General features: G+C 38.1%; 2 protein-coding genes and 1 pseudogene across 8 annotated transcripts; all 3 read right to left on the bottom strand.

Annotated features, from left to right (window-relative positions):
- Window positions 1-13,091: 13,091 nt before the first annotated feature.
- LOC112701215 (uncharacterized) lies at window positions 13,092-14,119 on the bottom strand (annotated as a pseudogene).
- LOC112702672 (putative pentatricopeptide repeat-containing protein At5g65820) lies at window positions 13,092-20,980 on the bottom strand. 5 transcript variants are annotated; one of them, XM_072199234.1, is made up of 5 exons: window positions 20,507-20,980; window positions 19,581-20,307; window positions 15,168-18,319; window positions 14,756-14,905; window positions 13,092-13,978 (listed from the first exon to the last, which is right to left on the bottom strand). In XM_072199234.1, the coding sequence occupies exon 3, from the start codon at window positions 17,323-17,325 to the stop codon at window positions 15,334-15,336; it is 1,992 nt and encodes a 663-aa protein (XP_072055335.1). In that variant the 5' UTR covers window positions 17,326-18,319; window positions 19,581-20,307; window positions 20,507-20,980; the 3' UTR covers window positions 13,092-13,978; window positions 14,756-14,905; window positions 15,168-15,333. The 5 variants fall into 5 exon arrangements, with proteins under 5 accessions (XP_072055335.1, XP_029143756.1, XP_025609591.2 ...); XM_029287923.2 differs by having other exon boundaries at window positions 15,168-17,682; XM_025753806.3 differs by having other exon boundaries at window positions 15,168-17,668.
- Window positions 20,981-21,503: 523 nt separating this feature from the next.
- Window positions 21,504-23,934, bottom strand: LOC112702671 (protein decapping 5). 3 transcript variants are annotated; one of them, XR_003154225.3, is made up of 4 exons: window positions 23,608-23,932; window positions 23,383-23,526; window positions 22,404-22,465; window positions 21,504-22,302 (listed from the first exon to the last, which is right to left on the bottom strand). XR_003154225.3 is itself a non-coding variant. In XM_025753802.3 (3 exons), exons 1-3 carry the CDS (start codon window positions 23,756-23,758, stop codon window positions 21,970-21,972), a joined length of 546 nt encoding a protein of 181 aa, XP_025609587.1. In that variant the 5' UTR covers window positions 23,759-23,901; the 3' UTR covers window positions 21,744-21,969. The 3 variants fall into 3 exon arrangements, 1 of the variants encoding a protein (XP_025609587.1); XR_003154223.3 differs by having other exon boundaries at window positions 21,744-22,302; window positions 23,383-23,433; window positions 23,608-23,934; XM_025753802.3 differs by lacking the exon at window positions 23,383-23,526 and having other exon boundaries at window positions 21,744-22,302; window positions 23,608-23,901.
- Between the last annotated feature and the right edge of the window lie 152 nt (window positions 23,935-24,086).

The following is a 24,086-nucleotide window of genomic DNA, read 5'->3' as shown; positions in this document are numbered from 1 at the left end:
GTCCCCACCATGGAAGACAGAGTTGCGAAACAACGACGTTTTAAATGGGGGACTGATGAGTGGATAATTTGTACGCTTTTTGGCATTGTTTTTAGTATGTTTTTAGTATGATTCAGTTAGTTTTTAGTATATTTTTATTAGTTTTTAGCTAAAATTCACTTTTCTGGACTTTACTATGAGTTTGTGTGTTTTTCTGTGATTTCAGGTATTTTCTGGCTGAAATTGAGGGTCCTGAGCAAAAATCTGATTCAGAGACTGAAAAGGACTGCAGATGCTGTTGGATTCTGACCTCCCTGCACTCGAAGTGGATTTTCTGGAGCTACAGAAGCCCAATTGGCGCGCTCTCAACGGCGTTGGAAAGTAGACATCCTGGGCTTTCCAGCAATATATGATAGTCCATGCTTTGCTTAAGATTTGATGGCCCAAACCGGCGTGGCAAATCAGCCTCAGAAATTCCAGCGTTTAACGCTGGAACTGGCATAAAACTTGGAGTTAAACGCCCAAACTGGCATAAAAGCTGGCGTTTAACTCCAGAAAAGGTCTCTACACGAAAATGCTTCATTGCTCAGCCCAAACACACACCAAGTGGACCCAGAAGTGGATTTTTACGTCATTTACTCATTTCTGTATACCCTAGGCTACTAGTTTACTATTAATAGGATCTTTTAACATTGTATCTGCACCTCATGACACTTTACACGTTTCTTTGTGTACTTTCCACGGCATGAGTCTCTAAACCCCATGGTTGGGGGTGAGGAGCTCTGCTGTGTCTTGATGGATTAATGCAATTACTACTGTTTCTCATTCAATCATGCTTGCTTCCATTCTAAGATAATACTTGTTCTTAACCCGGATGAATGTGATGATCCGTGACAATCATCATCATTCTCAATTATGAACGCGTGCTTGACAACCACCTCCGTTCTACCTTAGATTAAGTAGTTATCTCTTGGATTCTTTAATCGGAATCTTCGTGGTATAAGCTAGAACTGATGGCGGCATTCAAGAGAATCCGGAAGGTCTAAACCTTGTCTGTGGTATTCTGAGTAGGATTCAATGATTGAATGACTGTGACGAGCTTCAAACTCCTGAAGGCGGGGCGTTAGTGACAGACACAAAAGAATCACTGGATTCTATTTCGGCCTGATCGAGAACCGACAGATGATTAGCCATGCTGTGACAGAGCATAGGAACATTTTCACTGAGAGGATGGGAGGTAGCCATTGACAACGGTGAAACCCTACATACAGCTTGCCATGGAAGGAGCCTTGCGTGTTTGATGAAGAAGACAGTAGGAAAGCAGAGATTCAGAAGATGGAGCATCTCCAAAACCTCAACCTATTCTCCATTACTGCAAAACAAGTAATCATTTCATGTTCTTTTGTTTTTCACAATCAATCCTGATAATTTCTGATATCCTGACTAAGATTTACAAGATAACCATAGCTTGCTTCAAGCCGACAATCTCCGTGGGATCGACCCTTGCTCACGCAAGGTATTACTTGGACGACCCAGTGCACTTGCTGGTTAGTTGTGCGGAGTTGCAAAAGTGTGATTGCAATTTCATGCACCAAGTTTTTGGCGCCATTGCCGGGGATTGTTCGAGTTTGGACAACTGACGGCTTATCTTGTTGCTTAGATTAGGACTGTTTTATTTTTGTTGGTTTAGAGTCTTTTAGTTGCGTCTAGTTTCATATTTTAAGTTTGGTGTCAATTGCATGCTTTTATTTTTCTTTTAGTTTTTCGAATTTGCATGTCTTTAGTCCCTTTTTTATTCATAAAAATTCTAAGTTTTGTGTCCTCTTTGTGTTTCTCCCTTAAAAATTTTCGAAAATTAGTGTTAGATTTTCTAAAAATTTTAAGTTTGGTGTCCTTTTGTTGTTTTTCTCTTTCCTCTTTTCAAAAATCAAATCTTTTTTTTTTCATAAAAATTTTTCAATCATATCTTTCTAATTGCTTATCTCAAAATCTTTTTAATTAACTAATTGATTCAGTTCTCAATTTGCTTTGATCTTGCTTTCTTTTTAATTTTCGAATTTTTTTATTTTAATTTCCTTTTGTTTTATTTTAATTTTTTCGGTTAATTCAAAAAAAAATAAAAAAATAAAAAAATAAAAAAAATAAAAAAATAAAAATATTTATCTGCAATCCATATCAGTTCCCTTTATCCACTATGGACCTAAGTGGGATTGATCAGTCCAGAAGGACTCTGGGGTCATATGCTAACCCCATTACAGCTGCATATGGGAGTAGCATATGTACACCTCCCATCAAAGCAAGTAGCTTTGAGCTAAATCCTCAACTCATTATCATAGTGCAGCAAAATTGCCAGTATTCCGGTCTTCCACAGGAAGAACCTACTGAGTTTCTGGCAGAGTTTTTACAAATTGCTGACACAGTATATGATAAAGAGGTGGATCAGGATGTCTACAGACTACTACTGTTTCCATTTGCTGTAAAAGATCAAGCTAAAAGGTGGTTAAATAACCAACCTACAGCAAGCATAAAGACATGGAAACAGTTATCAGACAAATTCCTGAATCATTTTTACCCTCCAAAGAGGATGACACAGCTAAGGCTGGACATCCAAGGCTTTAAACAAGAGGATAATGAATCCCTTTACAATGCCTGGGAGAGGTATAGAGGTATGCTAAGAAAATGTCCCTCTGAAATGTTTTCAGAGTGGGTGCAGTTAGACATCTTCTACTATGGGCTTACAGAAAAAGCTCAGATGTCTTTAGACCACTCAGCTGGTGGATCTATACACATGAGGAAGACAATTGAAGAGGCTCAAGAGCTTATAGACACTGTTGCTAAAAATCAATATTTGTACTCTGGCAATGAGTTCGCCCCAAAAGAAGAAGTCATGGCAGTAGTCACTGATCCTAATCCTCAAGAACAGATAATTGAGCTTAATCAACAATTGCTCCTGATGACAGAACAGTTAGCAGAATTTAAAGAGATGCTTATTGAAACTAAAGTTGCTAACAAGAACATAGAACTGCAGTTGAATCAAGCAAAATAGCAGATATCTAAACAGATAACAGAAGAATGTCAAGCAGTTCAATTGAGGAGTGGGAAGACATTGAACAACACCACTCAAAAGAGCAAAAAGCCAAATAAGGAACAATTGACAGAGGAGAGCCAAACTACTATCCAAAATCCCTCTGAGGACAATAAGAGCCCAGAGAGGAATAATATTGGCGTTCAAATGCCAGAAAAGGGGGGAAAGCTGGCGTTAAACACCCATTCCCTGCCCAGTTCTGGCGTTCAAACGCTAGAAAAGGGGGAAAAGTTGGCGTTAAACGCCCATTTTCCACCCAATCCTGGCGTTTAGACGCCAAGGGGGGATCAGACACCTGAGAGTGCTGACAGTAATCCCTCTAACAAGGCTTCTTCAACCACTTCTGTAAGGAATAAACCTGCAGCATCTAAGGTTGAAGAATATAAAGCCAAGATGCCTTATCCTCAAAAACTCCGCCAAGCGGAGCAGGATAAGCAATTTGCCCGCTTTGCAGACTATCTAAGGACTCTTGAAATAAAGATTCCGTTTGCAGAGGCACTTGAGCAAATACCTTCTTATGCTAAGTTCATGAAAGAAATCTTAAGTCATAAGAAGGATTGGAGAGAAACTGAAAAAGTTTTTCTCACTGAAGAATGCAGTGCAGTCATATTAAAGAGCTTACCAGAGAAGCTTAAAGATCCTGGAAGCTTTATGATACCATGCACATTAGAGGGTACTTGTACCAAGAAATCTCTATGTGATCTTGGGGCAAGTATCAACCTAATACCTGCATCCACTATCAGAAAGCTTGGCTTGACTGAAGAAGTCAAACCAACCAGGATGTGTCTCCAACTTGCTGATGGCTCCATTAAATACCCATCAGGCATAATTGAGGACATGATTGTCAAGGTTGGTCCATTTGCCTTTCCCACTGACTTTGTAGTGCTGGAAATGGAGGAGCACAAGAGTGCAACTCTCATTCTAGGAAGACCTTTCCTAGCAACTGGACGGACCCTCATTGATGTCCAAAAAGGGGAATTAACCCTGAGAGTCAATGAGGATGAGTTCAAGTTGAATGTTGTCAAAGCTATGCAGCATCCAGACACATCAAATGACTGCATGAGCACTGATATTATTGACTCTTTGGTGGAGGAGATCAATATGACTGAAAGTCTTGAATCAGAGCTAGATGACATCTTTAAAGATGTTCAGCCTGATCTGGAGGAACTAAAGGAAATAAAAGAAATTCTGAAAATTCCTCAAGAAGAAGATAAACCTCCTAAACCAGAGCTCAAGCCACTACCACCATCCCTGAAATATGCATTTCTGGGAGAAGGTGACACTTTTCCAGTGATCATAAGCTCTGCTTTAAATCCACAGGAAGAGGAAGCACTAATTCAAGTGCTAAGGACACACAAGACAGCTCTTGGGTGGTCCATAAGTGATCTTAAGGGCATTAGCTCAGCAAGATGCATGCACAAGATCCTATTGGAGGATGATGCTAAGCCAGTGGTTCAACCACAAAGGCGGCTAAATCCAGCCATGAGGGAGGTGGTGCAGAAAGAGGTCACCAAGTTACTGGAGGCTGGGATTATTTATCCTATTTCTGACAGCCCCTGGGTGAGCCCTGTCCATGTTGTCCCCAAAAAGGGAGGCATGACAGTGGTTCATAATGAAAAAAATGAACTGGTTCCTACAAGAACAGTCACAGGGTGGCGTATGTGTATTGACTACAGAAGGCTCAATACAGCCACCAGAAAGGATCATTTTCCTTTACCATTCATAGACCAAATGCTAGAAAGACTAGCTGGTCATGACTATTACTGCTTTTTGGATGGCTATTCAGGCTACAACCAAATTGTAGTAGATCCTCAGGACCAAGAGAAAACAGCATTCACTTGCCCTTCTGGCGTGTTTGCCTATAGGAGGATGCCTTTTGGTATGTGCAATGCACCTGCAACCTTTCAGAGGTGCATGCTCTCTATCTTCTCAGATATGGTAGAGAAATTTCTGGAAGTCTTCATGGACGACTTTTCAGTATATGGAGACTCATTCAGCTCCTGTCTTAATCACCTAGCACTTGTCCTGAAAAGGTGCCAAGAGACTAACCTGGTTTTAAACTGGGAGAAATGTCATTTTATGGTGACTGAAGGAATTGTCCTGGGGCACAAAATTTCAAGCAGGGGAATAGAGGTGGATAAGGCAAAGGTAGAGGTAATTGAAAAATTACCACCACCTGCCAATGTTAAGGCAATCAGAAGCTTTCTGGGGCATGCAGGATTCTACAGAAGGTTTATAAAGGATTTTTCGAAAATTGCAAAACCTTTGAGTAACCTGCTAGCTGCTGACACACCATTTGTGTTTGACACACAGTGTCTGCAGGCGTTTGAGACCCTGAAAGCTAAGCTGGTCACAGCACCAGTTATCTCTGCACCAGATTGGACATTGCCATTTGAATTAATGTGTGATGCCAGTGACCATGCCATTGGTGCAGTATTGGGACAAAGGCATGGTAAGCTTCTGCATGTCATTTACTATGGCAGCCGTATCCTAAATGATGCACAGAAGAACTACACAACCACAGAAAAGGAGTTACTTGCAGTGGTTTATGCCATTGACAAGTTCAGATCTTATTTAGTAGGATCAAAAGTGATTGTGTACACTGACCATACTGCTCTTAAATATCTACTCACAAAGCAGGATTCAAAACCCAGGCTTATAAGATGGGTGTTGCTTCTGCAAGAGTTTGATATAGAAATAAGAGACAGAAAAGGGACAGAGAATCAAGTAGTTGATCACCTGTCAAGGATAGAACCAGTAGCAGGAGCATCCCTCTTTCCTACTGAGATCTCTGAAACCTTTCCGGATGAGCAATTATTTGCTATTCAGGAAACTCCGTGGCTTGCAGACAGTGCAAACTATAAGACTCAAGGGTCTCCTTCTGTAACCATGGAGAGGAAGCATGAAGAGCTTCTCTCAAAACAGAGTCAAACAGAGCCCCCACAGTCAAACTCTAAGTTTGGTGTTGGGAGGCCACCACCAACTTCTAAGTTTGGTGTTGAACCCCCACATTCAAACTCTAAGTTTGGTGTTGGGAGGTTCCAACATTGCTCTGAGCATGTCTGAGGCTCCATGAGAGCCCTCTGTCAAGCTACTGACATTAAAGAAGCGCTTGTTGGGAGGCAACCCAATGTTATATTTTATACATTTTCCTTTGTTATTCTATGTTTTTTGTAGGTTGATGATCATGAGAAGTCACAAAATCAATTGAAAAAGCAAAAACAGAATGAAAAACAGAAAGAAAAACAGCACACCCTGGAGGAAGACCCTGCTGGCGTTTAAACGCCAGTAAGGCTAGCAGATGGGCGTTTAACGCCTAGTCTGGCACCATTCTGGGCGTTTAACGCCAGAAAGGGGCACCAGACTGGCGTTAAACGCCAGGAATGGGCACCAAGCTGGCGTTAAACGCCAGAAATGGGCACCAGCCCGGCGTTTAACGCCAGAATTGGCTCAAAACGCATTTTTGCATGCCACTTGGTGCAGGGATGACTTTTCCTTGACACCTCAGGATCTGTGGACCCCACAGGATCCCCATCTACCCCACCACTCTCTCTCCTCTTTCTTCTGTTGCTCGAGGACGAGCAAACCTTCTAAGTTTGGTGTGGTAAAAGCGTTGCTTTTTGTTTCTCCATAACCAATTATGGCACCTAAGGCCGGAGAAACCTCTAGAAGGAGGAAGGGGAAGGCAAAAGCTTCCACCTCTGAGCCATGGGAGATGGAGAGATTCATCTCAAGGGATGCACTTTCCTCCACAAAACCATTGGGAGCAAATCAACACCTCCCTAGGAGAATTGAGTTCCAACATGGGACAACTAAGGGTGGAGCACCAAGAACATTCTATCCTCTTCCATGAAATTAAAGAAGATCATAGAATCATGAGAGAGGAGCAACAAAGGCAAGGAAGAGACATTGAGAAGCTCAAGCACTCCATAAGATCTTCAAGAGGAAGAACAAGCTGCCATCACTAAGGTGGACCCGTTCTTTAATCTCCTTGTTCTTTATCTTCTATTTTTCGAATCTTTATGCTTATGTTTATCCATGTTTGTGTCTTATTACATGATCATTAGTATCTTAGTGTCTATGCCTTAAAGCTATGAATGTCCTATGAATCCATCACCTCTCTTAAATGAAAAATGCTTTAATCACAAAAGAACAAGAAGTACAGGATTTCGAAATTTATCCTTGAAACTAGTTGAATTAGTTTGATGTGGTGACAATAATTTTTGTTTTCCGAATGAATGCTTGAACAGTGCATATGTCTTTTGAATTTGTTGTTTTGAGAATGTTAAAGATTGTTGGCTCTTGAAAGAATGAGGAAAAAGAGAACTGTTATTGAGGATCTAAAAAATCATCAGATTGATTCTTGAAGCAAGAAAAAGCAGTGAATACAAAAAAAAATTTCGAAAAAAAAAGAGAATAGAGAAAAAGAAAGGAATAAAGTTGTGATCCAAGGCAAAAAGAGTGTGCTTAAGAACCTTGGACACCTCTAATTGGGGACTCTAGCAAAGCTGGGTCACAATCTGAAAAGGTTCACCCAATTATGTGTCTGTGGCATGTATGTATCCGGTGGTAATACTGGAAGACAGAGTGCTTTGGGCCACAGCCAAGACTCATACACTAGCTATGTTCAAGAATCATCATACTCAACTAGGAGAATCAATAACACTATCTGAGTTCTGAGTTCTTATAGATGCCAATCATTCTGAACTTCAAAGGATAGAGTGAGATGCCAAAACTGTTCGGAGGCAAAAAGCTACCAGTCCCGCTCATCTAATTGGAGCTAAGTTTTCTTGATATTTTGGAGTCTATAGTATATTCTCTTCTTTTTATCCTATTTGATTTTCATTTGCTTGGGGACAAGCAACAATTTAAGTTTGGTGTTGTGATGAGCGGATAATTTGTACGCTTTTTGGCATTGTTTTTAGTATGTTTTTAGTATGATTCAGTTAGTTTTTAGTATATTTTTATTAGTTTTTAGCTAAAATTCACTTTTCTGGACTTTACTATGAGTTTGTGTGTTTTTCTGTGATTTCAGGTATTTTCTGGCTGAAATTGAGGGTCCTGAGCAAAAATCTGATTCAGAGACTGAAAAGGACTGCAGATGCTGTTGGATTCTGACCTCCCTGCACTCGAAGTGGATTTTCTGGAGCTACAGAAGCCCAATTGGCGCGCTCTTAACGGCGTTGGAAAGTAGACATCCTGGGATTTCCAGCAATATATGATAGTCCATGCTTTGCCCAAGATTTGATGGCCCAAACCGGCATGGCAAATCAGCCTCAGAAATTCCAGCGTTTAACGCTGGAACTGGCATAAAACTTGGAGTTAAACGCCCAAACTGGCATAAAAGCTGGCGTTTAACTCCAGAAAAGGTCTCTACACGAAAATGCTTCATTGCTCAGCCCAAACACACACCAAGTGGACCCAGAAGTGGATTTTTACGTCATTTACTCATTTCTGTATACCCTAGGCTACTAGTTTACTATTAATAGGATCTTTTGACATTGTATCTGCACCTCATGACACTTTACACGTTTCTTTGTGTACTTTCCACGGCATGAGTCTCTAAACCCCATGGTTGGGGGTGAGGAGCTCTGCTGTGTCTTGATGGATTAATGCAATTACTACTGTTTCTCATTCAATCATGCTTGCTTCCATTCTAAGATAATACTTGTTCTTAACCCGGATGAATGTGATGATCCGTGACAATCATCATCATTCTCAATTATGAACGCGTGCCTGACAACCACCTCCGTTCTACCTTAGATTAAGTAGTTATCTCTTGGATTCTTTAATCGGAATCTTCGTGGTATAAGCTAGAACTGATGGCGGCATTCAAGAGAATCCGGAAGGTCTAAACCTTGTCTGTGGTATTCTGAGTAGGATTCAATGATTGAATGACTGTGACGAGCTTCAAACTCCTGAAGGCGGGGCGTTAGTGACAGATGCAAAAGAATCACTGGATTCTATTCCGGCCTGATCGAGAACCGACAGATGATTAGCCATGCTGTGACAGAGCATAGGAACATTTTCACTGAGAGGATGGGAGGTAGCCATTGACAACGGTGAAACCCTACATATAGCTTGCCATGGAAGGAGCCTTGTGTGTTTGATGAAGAAGACAGTAGGAAAGCAGAGATTCAGAAGATGGAGCATCTCCAAAACCTCAACCTATTCTCCATTACTGCAAAACAAGTAATCATTTCATGTTCTTTTGTTTTTCACAATCAATCCTGATAATTTCTGATATCCTGACTAAGATTTACAAGATAATCATAGCTTGCTTCAAGCCGACAATCTCCGTGGGATCGACCCTTGCTCACGCAAGGTATTACTTGGACGACCCAGTGCACTTGCTGGTTAGTTGTGCGGAGTTGCAAAAGTGTGATTGCAATTTCGTGCACCAGGGACCTATCTGCATATTCGAGGGACCTATTTGCCCGATGATTATGCTTCTATAGGGACCTATTTGTCTGATAACCTAATGTTTGGGGACATATATGATCTATAATTGGTGACATTACCTTCAAATATATTCATTATTTTTTTTGTTTCATTGAAAACCCAAGCTAATGTATCTGGACCTAGTAGCTTGCAAAATTCTAATCCTCCCTCTCATGACACTCAAATTGAAGATTCTCCTTCAGATGTCATAAAAAAATGTCTCAAGCAATCCCAAAGTATGCTAATTTTGAATAACTTAATGCGTATGTTGAAATCTGTATGAAACATCCTCATAATAATTTTGTTAATTCCAGGCTCAACAACCTTTTAGACATCCAAAGCAAACAGTAATCAGGCTCAAGGCTCAGAAGAGTGTTAGTGCTGAGACCATGGCAGCTGTAACCAGTGGCACAACATCTAAATTGTTTAAATTTATTCCAACACCGAAATTGAAGTAGTCTACGAAGAAATTATGCTTTTAAGGATTCCAATACCATATTTTGTTACATTTGAGGAAATAGACCTTTTGTTGTTTGGGTTGGTTTGGTTTAGTCTATATTGAAGGAAATAAATCTTCTTTTGTGAGATTTGGTTTATGTTGCTACTAAACTTAGCTACTTGTGTGGTTACAATATTTTGATTATCAGTTATGTAACCATTTTGATAAATGGATGAAACAAACCAAAAGCAATGTGTTTTTTTATACTGTTTCACCACAATTGATTTCATGCATATCCATCTAAATATAATGAGACATTTCAATCTAACAATTTGATAATCAACAAAGATTAAAACTTGCCTAAACAGCCACCACATACATACAAAATACAACTACAACTACCAATGCCCCCAATTATTATACCCCTAAATAAAGCAAAAATAGTATGTTTCTTCACAACTTGGCTATCCTCATTTTTCTTCAACAACAGATTCTCCAACTGCTTCACTCTCTCCTCCAAGTCATCGTTCAACATACGCATTAAGTCATTCAAAATTAGCATACTTTGGGATTGTATGAGACATTTTTTGTGGCATGTGAAGGAGAACCTTCAACTTGAGTGTCATGAGAGGGAGGATTAAAATTTTGCAAGCTACTAGGTCCAGATACATCAGCCTGTGTTTTCAATTAAACCAAAAAAGGGAAATGAATATATTTGAGGGTAATGCCACCAATGATAGGTCAGATAGATCCCTAAACATTAGGTTATCAGACAAATAGGTCCCTATAGAAGCATAATCATCGAACAGATAGGTCCCCTCAAACAGACAGATAGGTCCCTCATTTAAAACATTGCCGTTTTACAATTCTGCCTTCCATGGTGGGGACGAATTTGTCCTCCACGAAACGATGTCGTTCGCCTCATGATCCAATATGACGTTGTTTTGTCCAACTTGGATGGGGACCAAATTGTCCTGAAGGTGACACATGGCAGTTAACCTGACAAGTCAGCCCGTTAACCTCTACATAGGATGTCCTGACCGGGTCAAACTGCTATGGAGACATATCTGATGTATAACTAAAAACGTCATGGTCAAAATTTTAGTTAAATTTTATTAAAGGACAAATCTGTCCGACCGTAAATTTTTTGGAGACCTATTTGAAATATTACTCAAAAGAAATTCATCAACTCCTTCAACGTACTGTACTGAAAAATAGTAAAAATTCCTTTGCCAACCATCTCCTTAAAATGTTCACTTGTCCCTTTTGCATAAGAGGATTTGAACATAATCTAATTAAAGAGAAAGCATGTTCACTTGTCCCTTATGCATCAATCAACTTGCTCATGTTCATTGCTATGACTTTTCTTAGAATATTAAGATCTTGATGCTCAAAATATGCTTGTTTCGATACTTGAATCTTCCTTAATCCTTCTAAGAGCAGCTCAAATGTCATAATGAACGTGATATCATGTGCATCATTTTCTTCATATTCATGAAATTTCTACCAAACATTACTGGCTTTTGTTTTCTCTTCTATTTCTCTATATTACATATTAAACGAACTCATTATAATTTCTTTTCATATTCAATTTTTCTCTTTTCGGTTTCTAAATTTTAAGGTATTAAATATACAAATAATTTTTCAAAAATAATACGTATATATCAAATATCAACCACTAAATTAGTACAAAATACATATTAAAAATATAAAACACATATCATGCATATTTTTTATGTGCGTGGTTGATATTTTTATTTTATTTATAAAAATATTATGTGTACACTAAAAATCAGTGATCATGTATTTATATATATATATAATATATTTTATATTTTTTATATTTATATTAATAATTAATTGAATGACTTTTTTTATGTTAACCAAGTATTCTAATTTTCTTTTATTTTGATTTCTTATAAAGGTCCAATTTTCTAATCGGGCTAAATTCTATCTATTAATAGTTCTTGTGGGAAGCAGAGATCAAAACCTGATTATGAAGCAGGCCTAGGCCTACCAAAAATATTTAAATCATTTCTTCTTGATATTTTATAGAAAAGAAATCTACACATAAACTAAGCCCATAAAATCCGGTCCAATAAAAACGTCATAATAATAATAAGTTGAAGACGACCCATCACAAAAAATATAGAAGACCACCATACTCTCTTAACCAAAATATAAGGAGCATAATCATGCACAAAAATTTATTAGAAAAAAAAAAGTAAGACAAGATAATAGTATAAATCTATAATATCCTTCATTTCCCGGCTAAATTTTTTGATAATGGATTAGAGGAGTGTGTTACACATAATCATGGAGAGTTGGTGTGTTTTTTCTGGATACGGAAACAATTTTTTTTTTTTAATTAGAAACTACAAATCGAGGATTTGGGTGAAGGTAAAAAACTGAGTCAAATTTTGGGTGAGGATAAAAGATTGAGGGTCGGTTTTGGATAAAATAATAAAAGAAAATTCAGAAAATCTAAATTGAAAGTCTAATTTGCATATTTAATTTTTTTTTAAAAAAAATAAAAACTACAAATTTAATCCTTAGATTTATCGTATTTATACAAAATAAAAATACATTAAGTTTTCACATTATTAAAAAACACTACCTGTACTATAATATAAAAAAATAAAAAAACCTCATTTCCCTTCATTTTTTTTAAGTAATGTTATTACCTACAAGTTACTCTACTTTTAGGTAATGCACGATTTAATATGCATTAACCTGTCTAAATTCTCAATTTATTACACCAAGTCAAATAGTCAATTAACCTTTGCCTGCTTGAGCCAAAGAGAAAATGGATAAATTATGTGCTATTTACCTTAAGTAATACAATAATATTTGTTTCAAAGTATGCTTACATATTGTCCTGCTATGCTTTAGTATTTATAATATGATATCATGACTTATGTGAAGAAAAAATAATTTTGTTAATAAAAATTATATCAAAGTAATTATTGTGTTTTGTTTGATAAAACATGCTCGATAGCCCCAAAAAAAGGACTTAGTTATCTAAAAATTTTGAATGCATCAAATTTTACAAAGTGCAAAACAATTTGTTTTAGGCTGTAAGTGGCATTGACAGGATCTAACTTTCATGAAAAAATAATGAATATGGAAACTTTTTAGTAGACAAAATTGAATTCAGAAAAATGATTCTCATTCAAAATCCTTAAGAGTTAAAACTCGAACAACATGATCATTCTTAAATTTACAAAAGACATTGAATTTATATGTACCTCACTCAAAATCATTATGCTAATTAATTACTAATGAGTAGCATATTAAGAAATGAAACTCTATTTCTTGCTAAACATCTAAACATACAATTTAATCCACCCTCTAATCCATCAAGATCAGCATTTAGTGTCTCGTAACACTCTCAATGCTCCTTGAGCTTCACTCTTAATTGAATCACCACCATTTTTCTCTCTTCCAAGGAGAGAACAAAGAGCAATGTTGAGATCTGCTACCACTCCATCATTGTTCTTATTCTGTTGTTTGAAGAAGAAAAAACCAATCTTTTTGGCTTCAACTTTGAGATCAAAGATGACCTTTTGTTCCAAGTGCTGGCTGAACAATAGAAGAGAACAAAATATAGATGTGGTTATAGTTCTTGATTCTCTTAGAACTCTAGCAAAGAACACTAGATTCTGATCTTGACCCAACAAAGAAGAAATTGAACTATCTTTGTTGCATTCCATTTTCTTTAGCATGCCAAGTTGCTTAGTGATTTCTTTCTTTGCCTTCTTTCTAAAGGATTCATAAGCAGAAACACTGCTTTCAACAATGCTTGAATCTCCTCTTCTTGTTCGTCAAATCACCAATTGAAGCAACTGAACTTGTTCCCTTAGAGCTAACAACAAATCCCTTGAAGAACCACAAGCATCAAGCAATGTAACTGATCCACTTAATGCCTCTTCTACAAGCTTTCCATCTTGGTAATGTAGAAGAGCTTGTTGAGTTTGTGTAGATTGAAGTTCCTCCATGAAGTTGTATAATTCAGCAAGAACAATGAATTGTCTCTGCATCAAAGCAAATAGTGCTTGAAACAGATTGGGAAGAATAATAATGCGGTTTAAGGTGTGTGAATAGTGATTCAATTCTTTGAGAAGAAGGGTGTCTTCTTGAGGGAAAACTAATAGACCTTACTGGTTGATGTGAAAAGGGTAATTTAGAAATGGTTCATGATCCATCTTTTGTTTTTGTTTTAAAGAAAAGAGAGAAAAGTTTTGTTAACACAAGAATGCTTTACTGCTTTTGACATTTTTCGCTCGTCCAGCGTTGAAGTCAAAGGCAACCAAATGGATGAACAAGTTGATGCATAAGGGAGTGATTGCATCTGAAGATAATAGAGAGAACTGCAATGAGTTGCAATTGGTGGATGCAGCTTTGAACATCATTTTAAAGGAAGGTGCTGATGGTTCGAACATGAAAGCTGGAAATGAGCAATTGGAGGCTTTGGAGATAGTGAAAGCATTAAGAAAAAATTAGAGAGCTTATTTAGGAGCATGATTAAGACTAGTACAACCCTTTTGAACATATTATCCCAATAGAGACTATGTTCAACATAAAGCAATTTTGATCCCACTAATTTTGTACAAATGTAAATAACACAATGCAATAGTTATACAATCAGATCAAACACAGAGAAAAGTTTATACTCTATTTTTTGGTGCATTTGTTGTTATTCATGGTTTTATTTACCTAAATAGAGAATATTTTGAATTTGTTGCTGCCAAAAACACTAAAGTACAATCGGAGCATAATGTACAAGAAGCAAGTGAAGCATTTAATTTCACCTTTTAAGAGGTAGCAATGCGCTTTTGCAATCCAGAGCCCCTGAATCAATATTGCACAATGCTGCAGGAATCTCAGAAGTTCCTCTTCAAATTGCCCATGAGCAATGTGCTTAATAGCACTGATATGGTGAAGTGGATGGGTCACATCCTCTGTTAGAGAAGTAATAAAAAAAAAGGAGCAATTATTAAAAAATTTCAACAAATAATCTGTAATACAATATACTACCGATGCTACGATACAAGCCCTTTTTTCACATTTTAAAAAAAAAAGTAATAATAAGCTTAATATAAAGCATTCGATTGCTTCATAAACCCTTGTCATTCATAAACCCTTGTCCAATTTAAAATGCAAACCACTCCTTGCCTCAATATCTATCCATTAAGGCATTAAGTAAAACATAGAAATTGATACCTCAAAGAACGAAGCAGCTTCTCCTATGTCTTCGATCATGCCTTGAATCAAACCAAATAACATCATTAATTTTCATCCAATTGAATTGCTTCACCAAATTCTGGTCCAAAATGAGTGTCTCGTTTGGGGAACCTCTAGAATGTATGTCAAGCTTCACTAGTGAAATTTATAATGTGTTAGATTTCTGACGGCTTCCACCCCAATGGCGTTGCCTATCCCTCCTCTTCCCCCCATCCTTTTTCTCCTTCGCTTTTTCTTTCAAGTCCCTCTCTCCTCTACGCTTGTACATCTTGAAACTGATCTTCTGATCAGCAGCCATTTTCCTCACCTTTTCAGTGATCTCTACTGCAAATTGTCTGTTATATAGTTTTCGCAGACCACGCATTAGCTTGGCAAAAGTATCCGGCTGTGGCATTAACCCCTGATCCAACATGTCTATGCAGAAGGAACAAGCTTCCTTCACATGCCCCTTTGAAAAGAGTGCATGAATCCAAATTGTCCATGCACCCACATTCAGCTCACAACCTTTGGTAGATGTGATACAATTCCAAGTATCTTTAGCCAGTTCAAGCTTTTGAGCTCTTAAAAGGGAATTCATCAACTCCTTCAATGTACCATACTGAGGGCTAGTAAAAAGCCCTCTGCCAACCATCTCCTTGAAATGTTCACAAGCTTCAATCTGAAAACCTTGCTCAAGAAAGCCATTAATCATTATGACAAAGCTGTCAATGCCTGGACTAAGCCCACTTGCTTCCATTTCATTCCAAAGCCGAACACCCTCCTTGATCTCTCCCAACTTGCAAGCCAACCTAATAACTGTATTGTAGATATTAAGGTCAGGAGTGGAACCAATCTTGTGCATCTCATTCACCAGTGCCATACACTCCTCCAGTTCTTCCTTCTTTTCATGGGCCAATAAGAGATGATGATAAGTCAGTTGATTTGGCACAAGGCCTTGTTGTATCATCCGATCCAAAAGCTCATAACCTCTTTCAACCTTTCCCCACTGGCAAAACCCACTAATCAATGTTGTATAAGCTATAGCATCCACAGCACAGCCATTTCCCTGCATCTCAACAAATAACCGCATTCCCTCCTCCAATTTTTCATGTTTGCATAGTGATTGGATCAAAATTGTGTACGAGGTTGCATTCGGTCCACAACCTATCCTTCTCATCTCCTTCAAAAGATCATAAGCATCCCCCATTTTCGCAGCTAGAGCATAACCACTAAGCAAATTGTTATAAACAACGATATCCGGTTCAATGCCTGCATCCTTCATCTGCACCAACACATGTTTTGCTTCCATAAGTTTCCCTTCTCTACACCAACCGTACAACAAGGAAGTGAAATGTTTGATGGTTGGAGGAAATCGATATCTCATGTCCTCAAAAAGCGAAGCGGCTTCCTTAATGCTACCATTCTTGCACAATGCATCCAACAAACACTCGAAAACATATTCATCAGGCTCACATCTGTAGTTGGCCATTTCATCTAATACTTCAATAGCCTTCTGAACCATCTTTGCAGAAGCAAACTTCCTCATCAGAATAACAAACATCTGTGGAGAAATTAACATAGGATTCTCTTGCCTCATTTCATCAATTAGTGCCCAAACAGCTCCAAATTGCCGCATTTTGCCCAAAACCTTAATCATAGCTTTGTAAACTTCTTGACTGTGTTGATAATCGGACTGCTTAGAAGCCCATGCATAGAATCTATACGCCAAATTCCCGGCATCGCCGCATCGATTCAAGATGCGCTCAGTTAATCCAGGCCTCACAACAATTCCAGATTCTTTCAAAGCAAGCTCCAATTTGGGAACCCTAGAATGGTATTTTCTCAATATTCTATAAACTTTTTCCACATCAGAGGCAAACTCATCGTAGCTTTGGTCATTTACATCCTTTTTTGGACTACATTGAAGGCGAATAAGGCCAAAATGATTTTTTGACGCGGCATTGCTGATGCAGCTGCCACTATTATCAAATTCTGAGGACTTATGATTGAGTGGTGGTGAACACTCCTCAAAACTAGTAGAAAACAGCTGGGATAGTGTATTTTCATGTCCAATGACTGTTAATGAATTTGTCAAGCAAAGTTGGGAAAAATTAACTTTTTTGAAGAAAAGCAATGTTTTTCTCGAAAATCTCTGCATTTTTTTGAATGCCGGAGACAGTGAGGCTCACTCAACCCTGGTTTGGTACTCCACCGCCGCCAGATGATTCGATTTGAGAGGAACGAGGGTGAGATTAGGAACAACGACAAAGTAGCATTGAAGAAGGGCGTCAAGAATTTGGCAGTGGAATAAAGCAAAGCACCCAACTCTTGTTAATCACAAACTGGAATCTGAAATTGAGGCATACCTTGAGGAAAGGCAATGGAGTTGCCAAGAAAGGAGTGAACGAAGAGAAAGACCTAATTTTGTGGGAGTCGCAATCAGCGTGTTCAGCTGGAACCAGAGCTCATCCGTGAGGTTCTCAGCATCCCATGTCTTGCCGCTGCAAATACTAATCTGTTAACGGGTGCCTATTGGGTTACTACCGTATAAAAAAATGGACATAAGAAAAACTTTGGATATATTTATTGGCAAGTTTTTTTGGATATGGAAAAAACTTTGGTGTAACGCTCAGTTACTAGATTTTATGGTGTTTTTCAAAATTCTGGGGGCGGGACAATACGCCCGTGTATTGGTCAGAATTTTGAAAACACCATAAAATCCAATAACTGAATTTTACACCAAAGTTTTACCAATATCTAAGAAAATAAACAATATGAGTAATATTCCACCCCTGGCCATTTGCAGTGGCATCCCCAAAATATAGTTGTCGTAACTGACCCGGTTGATCAAAACGGTCGGACTACTGGGTCACTGGTTTCAACCGATTGATCCGGTCTTATTTGAAGAAAAATATAAAATAATCAAAAATTGAAATGCATGTCTTCACTAACATTTGAGCAACAATCAAATCTCAAATTCTAAAAATAATTAATACAAAAATAGACATAAAATTAGTCAACACTACTACAATAGTGTCTTATTTGACACAATAAAAATAACAATCCATAAACTATGTCCAAGGAGTAAGTTCAAAGTCTAGGTATATCTTCATCTGATGTTCTTGGGATGATGGTGTTTCTGATGAAGCCATCTTAAAATCCCATAAAAAAAAAAAAATTCAATCAACTAAGTAACTAATAGCAAAAGAAACCAGCATCATTACAGCAACAACAATTAACAAAATTCATAATCAGCAAAACCAATTCATAAACCAATTCAACAATTAACAAAACCACTACATATTCAACATAGTTACCAGAACCGAACCGGCAATCAACCCGGTCACATGACCGGGTCACCGGGTCACTTGTTCAACCGGTGGGTCACTAATTCACCTGGTTGACCCGGTCATAATTTTAAAAAATATAAATTATATAAATAAAATTAAAATTACGTATTAAAACTTAAAATGCAAGTCTGAACAAACATAATAATAATAATAATCAAATATTAATTTTTAGACATAACTAATGATGTAAAAAGAGATAATAAACTAGTTTCTAGTACAAAATACTTTCTCCATTTAAATAAACAAGAGCAAGCAAAAGATAACACAATTGATAAATCAAGTCCAAGTGATCTTAAAGATTAAAATCGACATCTATATCTTCATAGGATAAATTTGGAGCTTGATCAACATTTTCCTCATTTTGATTTACATCTATATCTTCCATAAGAAACACTACATTATGCATATCATCAGAAAAAAGAAAGAAGAGTTTGAAGAGAGAGGTACAAGAAACTAGTGAATTGAATTAACTTCATCTTATTCTTCCATCAATGAATCAATTCTACACACCTCTTAGAGATTTATAACAGAGTTGGAAAAGAGAAAGATCAGATATCAGAAATAACTAACTGTACCAAACTGATTTTGTTATTGACCAACACTCTTATCTCTTATCCCTTAACTTACAGCAACAAAAGATTTAGCATTTTTTAAGCAACATAACAACAAGGTTCATTAACAAATTCAACTCAACTCAGTTATCCAGCAACAAATTCTACTTCCAGCAACAACATTTATGATATGTTGAGCATCAAATTCAACTTACAGCTAACAACAAATTCTCCTTCTAGAGTTCTAGCAACAAATTCAGCTATGATAACTATGATAACTATGAGGCAGCAACAAAAACTTAAACTATGATAACTTTCAGGCAGCAAAAAAAAACAAGAAAATTGTAACAGAAGGAACAGGGGAAACTCATCAACAAAATCAAGGTTCATGATAATCAGTAACAAATTTCAGCATCACAATCAACACTTTCAGCAACAAATTATTTTGGCAACAAAATCAAAGTGCAGTGATGCAGCAACAAAATTGAAACACAAAGAACAGGGGAACTCACCAAATCGGGTTGCACGAAGGAAGCTGACGGCGAACGAGAAGCTGATGGCGAGGGAGAAGCTGACGGCAAGGCTCGAAGCAAGAAGACGACAACGAAGACCAGCCCACCGGGATCTGTTGCCTCTGCTACCGGCGACGAAGAGCGCAGGGAAGGGAGAGGTCGAGACCCGGTGCGAGACAGAGACAGTGAGAAGCAAGAAGACGACCACCACCACCACCCAAGGGACCAGATCCGGTTCCGTCTGCTTCTGCCGCCGGCGAAGCGAGGGCAGGTGCACGGGACCGCGACGACGATCGAGGTGAGGGGACGAGGTGAGAGACTGAGAGAGCGACGAGGTGAGGCCGTGAGAGACTGAGAGTGACGACTGTCGAGGTGAGGGGAGAGACGAGAGAGTGATGAGGTGAGGGTGAGGGTGAGGGGGAGAGGCGGAGAGAGCACAGAGACTGGCTGGGTTAGGGGGGTTCCACTCAGACTCTCAGTGTCAGAGTCTTAGATTTGGCATTTGGGCAGGGGAGGGAGCGTCTGAAACGACACCGTTTCAGGGATTAGAAAAAAAAAACGACCCCAACCGAATTAAATTAACCGGCCGGGTTGTCAGTTTTTATGAAAATCCGTCGAGTCAAACCGGGTTCGGCCGGGTCTGTTGCATATCCAGTTCTACAAGTGGCTCGATCCGACCAAGTGACTGGGTGATCGGATTATCGATCGAATCGGCTGGGTCTAATAACTATGATATTCAATAATTAAACCATATTCATAATCAGCAAAACCTTGCATATTCATATTCATAAACCAATTCAGAAATCAATTCAACATTTCAATTCAACCACGGCCATATTTTTTTCTAATCAGCTCATAAACCAATTAACAATAAAATTCACAGCAATAACATCAATGAATCAACCTGAAAAAAATTAAATGCTCACCTGTTGTTGCAGAGGCAGAAGGTGGACGACGAGAAGCAGTTCAGACAACAACAACCACGGAATAGAGTAGAGGGAGGGACGGAGGCGCAGCGTGCGAGACGCAAGCACTCACCAGGAAGCACAGCTGCAGGAAGAGAGGCAAGACGCGAGCAGTGGAGCACACCAAGCGTTCGGTGCTGTGATGGCGGACAACGACGACACGCTGCACAGTAGCGAAGGCGCGGCGAGACGCGAGAGTCCGAGCACACGGTATAGACGGAGGAGAGGGGTGAGACGCAACTCGCGAGCACACGATTCGGAGAATCCGGCGAGAGGCCCGCGACGGCGGCGAGCATCCGATGGCAGTGAACCGATGTGAGCTACTAGTACTGTGCCTCCGTGTGTGGTGTGCCGTTTCCGAAAGTGAGAGGGAGAGGAGAGTTGGTAATGTGGTGCGTTCAGAACTAGCCTAGAATTTTTTACAAATGACGTGTGGTTTTGAATTTTGGGGTTGGAGTGGTTTTAAAGAATTTAGGAAGCGATCCTCTCACCTACCGGTTCATCGGTTTTTGCGAAATCTAACAGAGTCAAACTGATTCTCAATTTCTCACCGGATTTGTTCTTTTTCCAGTTCAATGTTCAAACCGGACCGACCTAGAAGTCAGGTCACCAATTTTCTAGTCCGATCACTCAGGTTAGTCCATTTTTTTCAACTACTCCCCTATTCATTCTAAAATATCATGATGGTCCTCTTCCGTTAAAATAATTAGATTAATAAATTTCTACCATTATTTTTTCAAAAACGATTATATATAGATGTGTCAGATTATGTGCAATGTAATGTGTTAATTATTAGTGCCACATCGTCATGTCCATCTCCATTTTCTCAATTGCATGAGGCTGTAAGAGCCTTTATCTTCGTCAGTTATTGTCAAATTCTAAAGAAGGACTCATGCATCAAGAATTACTCTAATTGCTCATAAACATCCAAAGAGAAAGAAAATGAGACAGACAGATATTGAGTTAGAGAAGAGAGAGATCTTTCTAAGAATTTATTAGTCCATATTTTTTAAAATTGGCTCTGTGACATTCACATGGTATTTAGACCTAACACGTCAAGATATTATCAATTACAAGGGCCTTTTAGACTAATTTATCAAATTATTAAGGACTGGTTAGAGTTTTTTTGAATTATAAAAAAATGTTTTGTCCTTTAAACAAATAGATAAAGAATAAAAAAATATTTATTCTAATAATAGAAAATAATAATATCTTTCTATTTGAATATTATATTATTTTTCTATAAATTCATATAAAATAGGCTTGCCAATTCATCGCACTTGTCATGTAGGTGCATTTTATAATTTTTTTAAATATTAATTAAATAAAGTTAATCAAGTATTGTGCTAAGTATGGCTATTTTTTTTCTTAAATCATAGTAATGTTTCTTTTTGAAAAATTATTGTGCCAAGTTTGTTAACAGATTATCTATTCATACATATAAATGAAGGCATTGATAACCCAGGTGGTGGTCGAAGCAAAGATTGCTGTTGTAACTGAGGAAGCCCATTTGGAGCACCATAATATCCCTGCCAATACATTGGTGGCATAGCTAGTCCACCACCATTTGCATTTGGGGCATTTGGAGAAGCTCCCCATGATCCTATGTTCCCTCCAGGTTGATATAAAGGTAATGGTCCTTGATAATTTGATCCACGGAGTCCTAGCTGTGTGTTTTGAGAACTAAAATCTGTCAAAGATCCAGTTACTGGAGGTATATTTGTAGATGTGGTGGTGACTGGGCGAGGATACTGAGACTACAAGGCAATTTCACATGTTAGTATGTGATTTTAAATCGATGCGTTGCGTATTCAAAAAGTTGCTTATCAGTCCCACGGAATAGTATATACTCGTACACCTTGTCACTTGGAGGAATCTGTGGACCATCTTTTTTCCTTCCTTCAGTTCCAAAAGATCGCACTGCACCACAAAACCCAAAGACTAAAGAATCAGTACACCAAAGCCGCTTTTGACGGTAAGACACCTATGAAGAAACCTTTGTCATTGTTTAATTACGTAAACAGAAATAATAGACTTCAACATTGAAAATGACATCCAATTTTATGCATTCGCAAGTTCATGACATCAACTAACACGCTCTTCATGTTCTTCATGAGCCAGATACATGTTATAATCAGCAAAACAAATTAATGCCTACTGCTGCCCTGACCATATGATGGGAATTTCAGAGGCTTTTACCATGACCGACACATAACTAAAGACTCACAAGTCACAATCATAATATTAAGTGGGGCACCAAACAAAAACACAAACCAAATGTCCAAAAGCCAAAGCATCGTCCAGTGAGAATGAAAATCGTAAGTCATAAAGAAAGCAAGACAACTTAGAAAACCAAAAAGCCAGATAGATTATCAAAAAGCCTTCAAACCACTGAAAACAATCTGAGATGTGGTAAAAACCTTTCAATTTCATTGTATAAATAGAAAAATGAAACCTCAATGGTAACAGAAAGTGGAAACCTTTTGAAAATTAGTTAGTGCTTACACCTTTTAAAGAAAAGAACCCTAAACAATCAGAAGTACAGAGCAATTTCTTCCCTCCAGAACAGATAATCATTTACAAAGCAGCATCACTAACCCTTTTATCGTTAGTAGCCATAATATAATCAATGATCAAACATACAATCACACTATAAACATTTACACATCAAAATTGCACGAAACAGCAAGAGAAGCACAATAATTCATAAAACTAAAACATAGACAAGTCACCACAAAGCTTGTCATTCATAAACCCTTGTCCAATTTAAAATGCAAACCACTCCTTGCCTCAATATCTATCCATTAAGGCATTAAGTAAAACATAGAAATTGATACCTCAAAGAACGAAGCAGCTTCTCCTATGTCTTCCTATGTCTTCGATCATGCCTTGAATCAAACCAAATAACATCATTAATTTTCATCCAATTGAATTGCTTCACCAAATTCTGGTCCAAAATGAGTGTCTCGTTTGGGGAACCTCTAGAATGTATGTCAAGCTTCTCTAAGACGCACATAACACCAAATTAAGCTGAAAATCGAAAGGGTTTTGAGAAAAAGTACCGTTTCGGAGGCCAATACTGGACTCATCGGTGTTGATAGTGTAGAGAACACCTTCGTATCTGATCTCGCTCTTGGAGGTCAAGCTGATCAAGCAACCAATGTAGGAATCCGCGGCGGAACTCGAGCGAGAAAAGGCAGTATCGGAAGCCATAGCCTTAGCTTGCGAGGGAGAACAAAAACCATACACTGCGTTCCGCTGATTTTGTGACGGGAGAACGAATTTAGGGTTCGATCGGTTTTTCCTGGGTCAGTGAGAGAGAGAGAGAGAGTGTGTAGGGGATAGGAAGTGAGAAAGCATTAACAAAAAAGAAATTAACAATAAAAAAATATTTTTTATTATAGATTAAAAAAACTTTATTTTTCAAAAAAAATTAATCGAATTTTAATTTTTTGAAATACGATTTTTTTGTTTGGCATTTGGGATAAATTTATTGTACCTAAAGGTGAACTTTGTTATTTTTATAAGGTTCATCATATAT

The sequence above is a fragment of the Arachis hypogaea genome, chromosome 7 (genome assembly GCF_003086295.3).
Source record: "Arachis hypogaea cultivar Tifrunner chromosome 7, arahy.Tifrunner.gnm2.J5K5, whole genome shotgun sequence".
NCBI lineage: Eukaryota > Viridiplantae > Streptophyta > Magnoliopsida > Fabales > Fabaceae > Arachis > Arachis hypogaea.
The sequence above is the reverse complement of the archived record's forward strand: the minus strand, read 5'-3'. Positions and strand labels throughout refer to the sequence as shown.

Excerpts from the sequence above, each read along its gene's own strand:
- LOC112702672 (XM_072199234.1), bottom strand. The coding sequence starts at position 17,325 with ATGCAGAGATTTTCGAGAAAAACATTGCTTTTCTTCAAAAAAGTTAAT.
- LOC112702671 (XM_025753802.3), bottom strand. The coding sequence starts at position 23,758 with ATGGCTTCCGATACTGCCTTTTCTCGCTCGAGTTCCGCCGCGGATTCC. Across the intron at positions 22,466-23,607 it reads CAGTATTGGCCTCCGAAACG|TGCGATCTTTTGGAACTGAA; the intron begins GTACTTTTTCTC and ends TTTGTGGTGCAG. Across the intron at positions 22,303-22,403 it reads AGATTCCTCCAAGTGACAAG|TCTCAGTATCCTCGCCCAGT; the intron begins GTGTACGAGTAT and ends ATTGCCTTGTAG.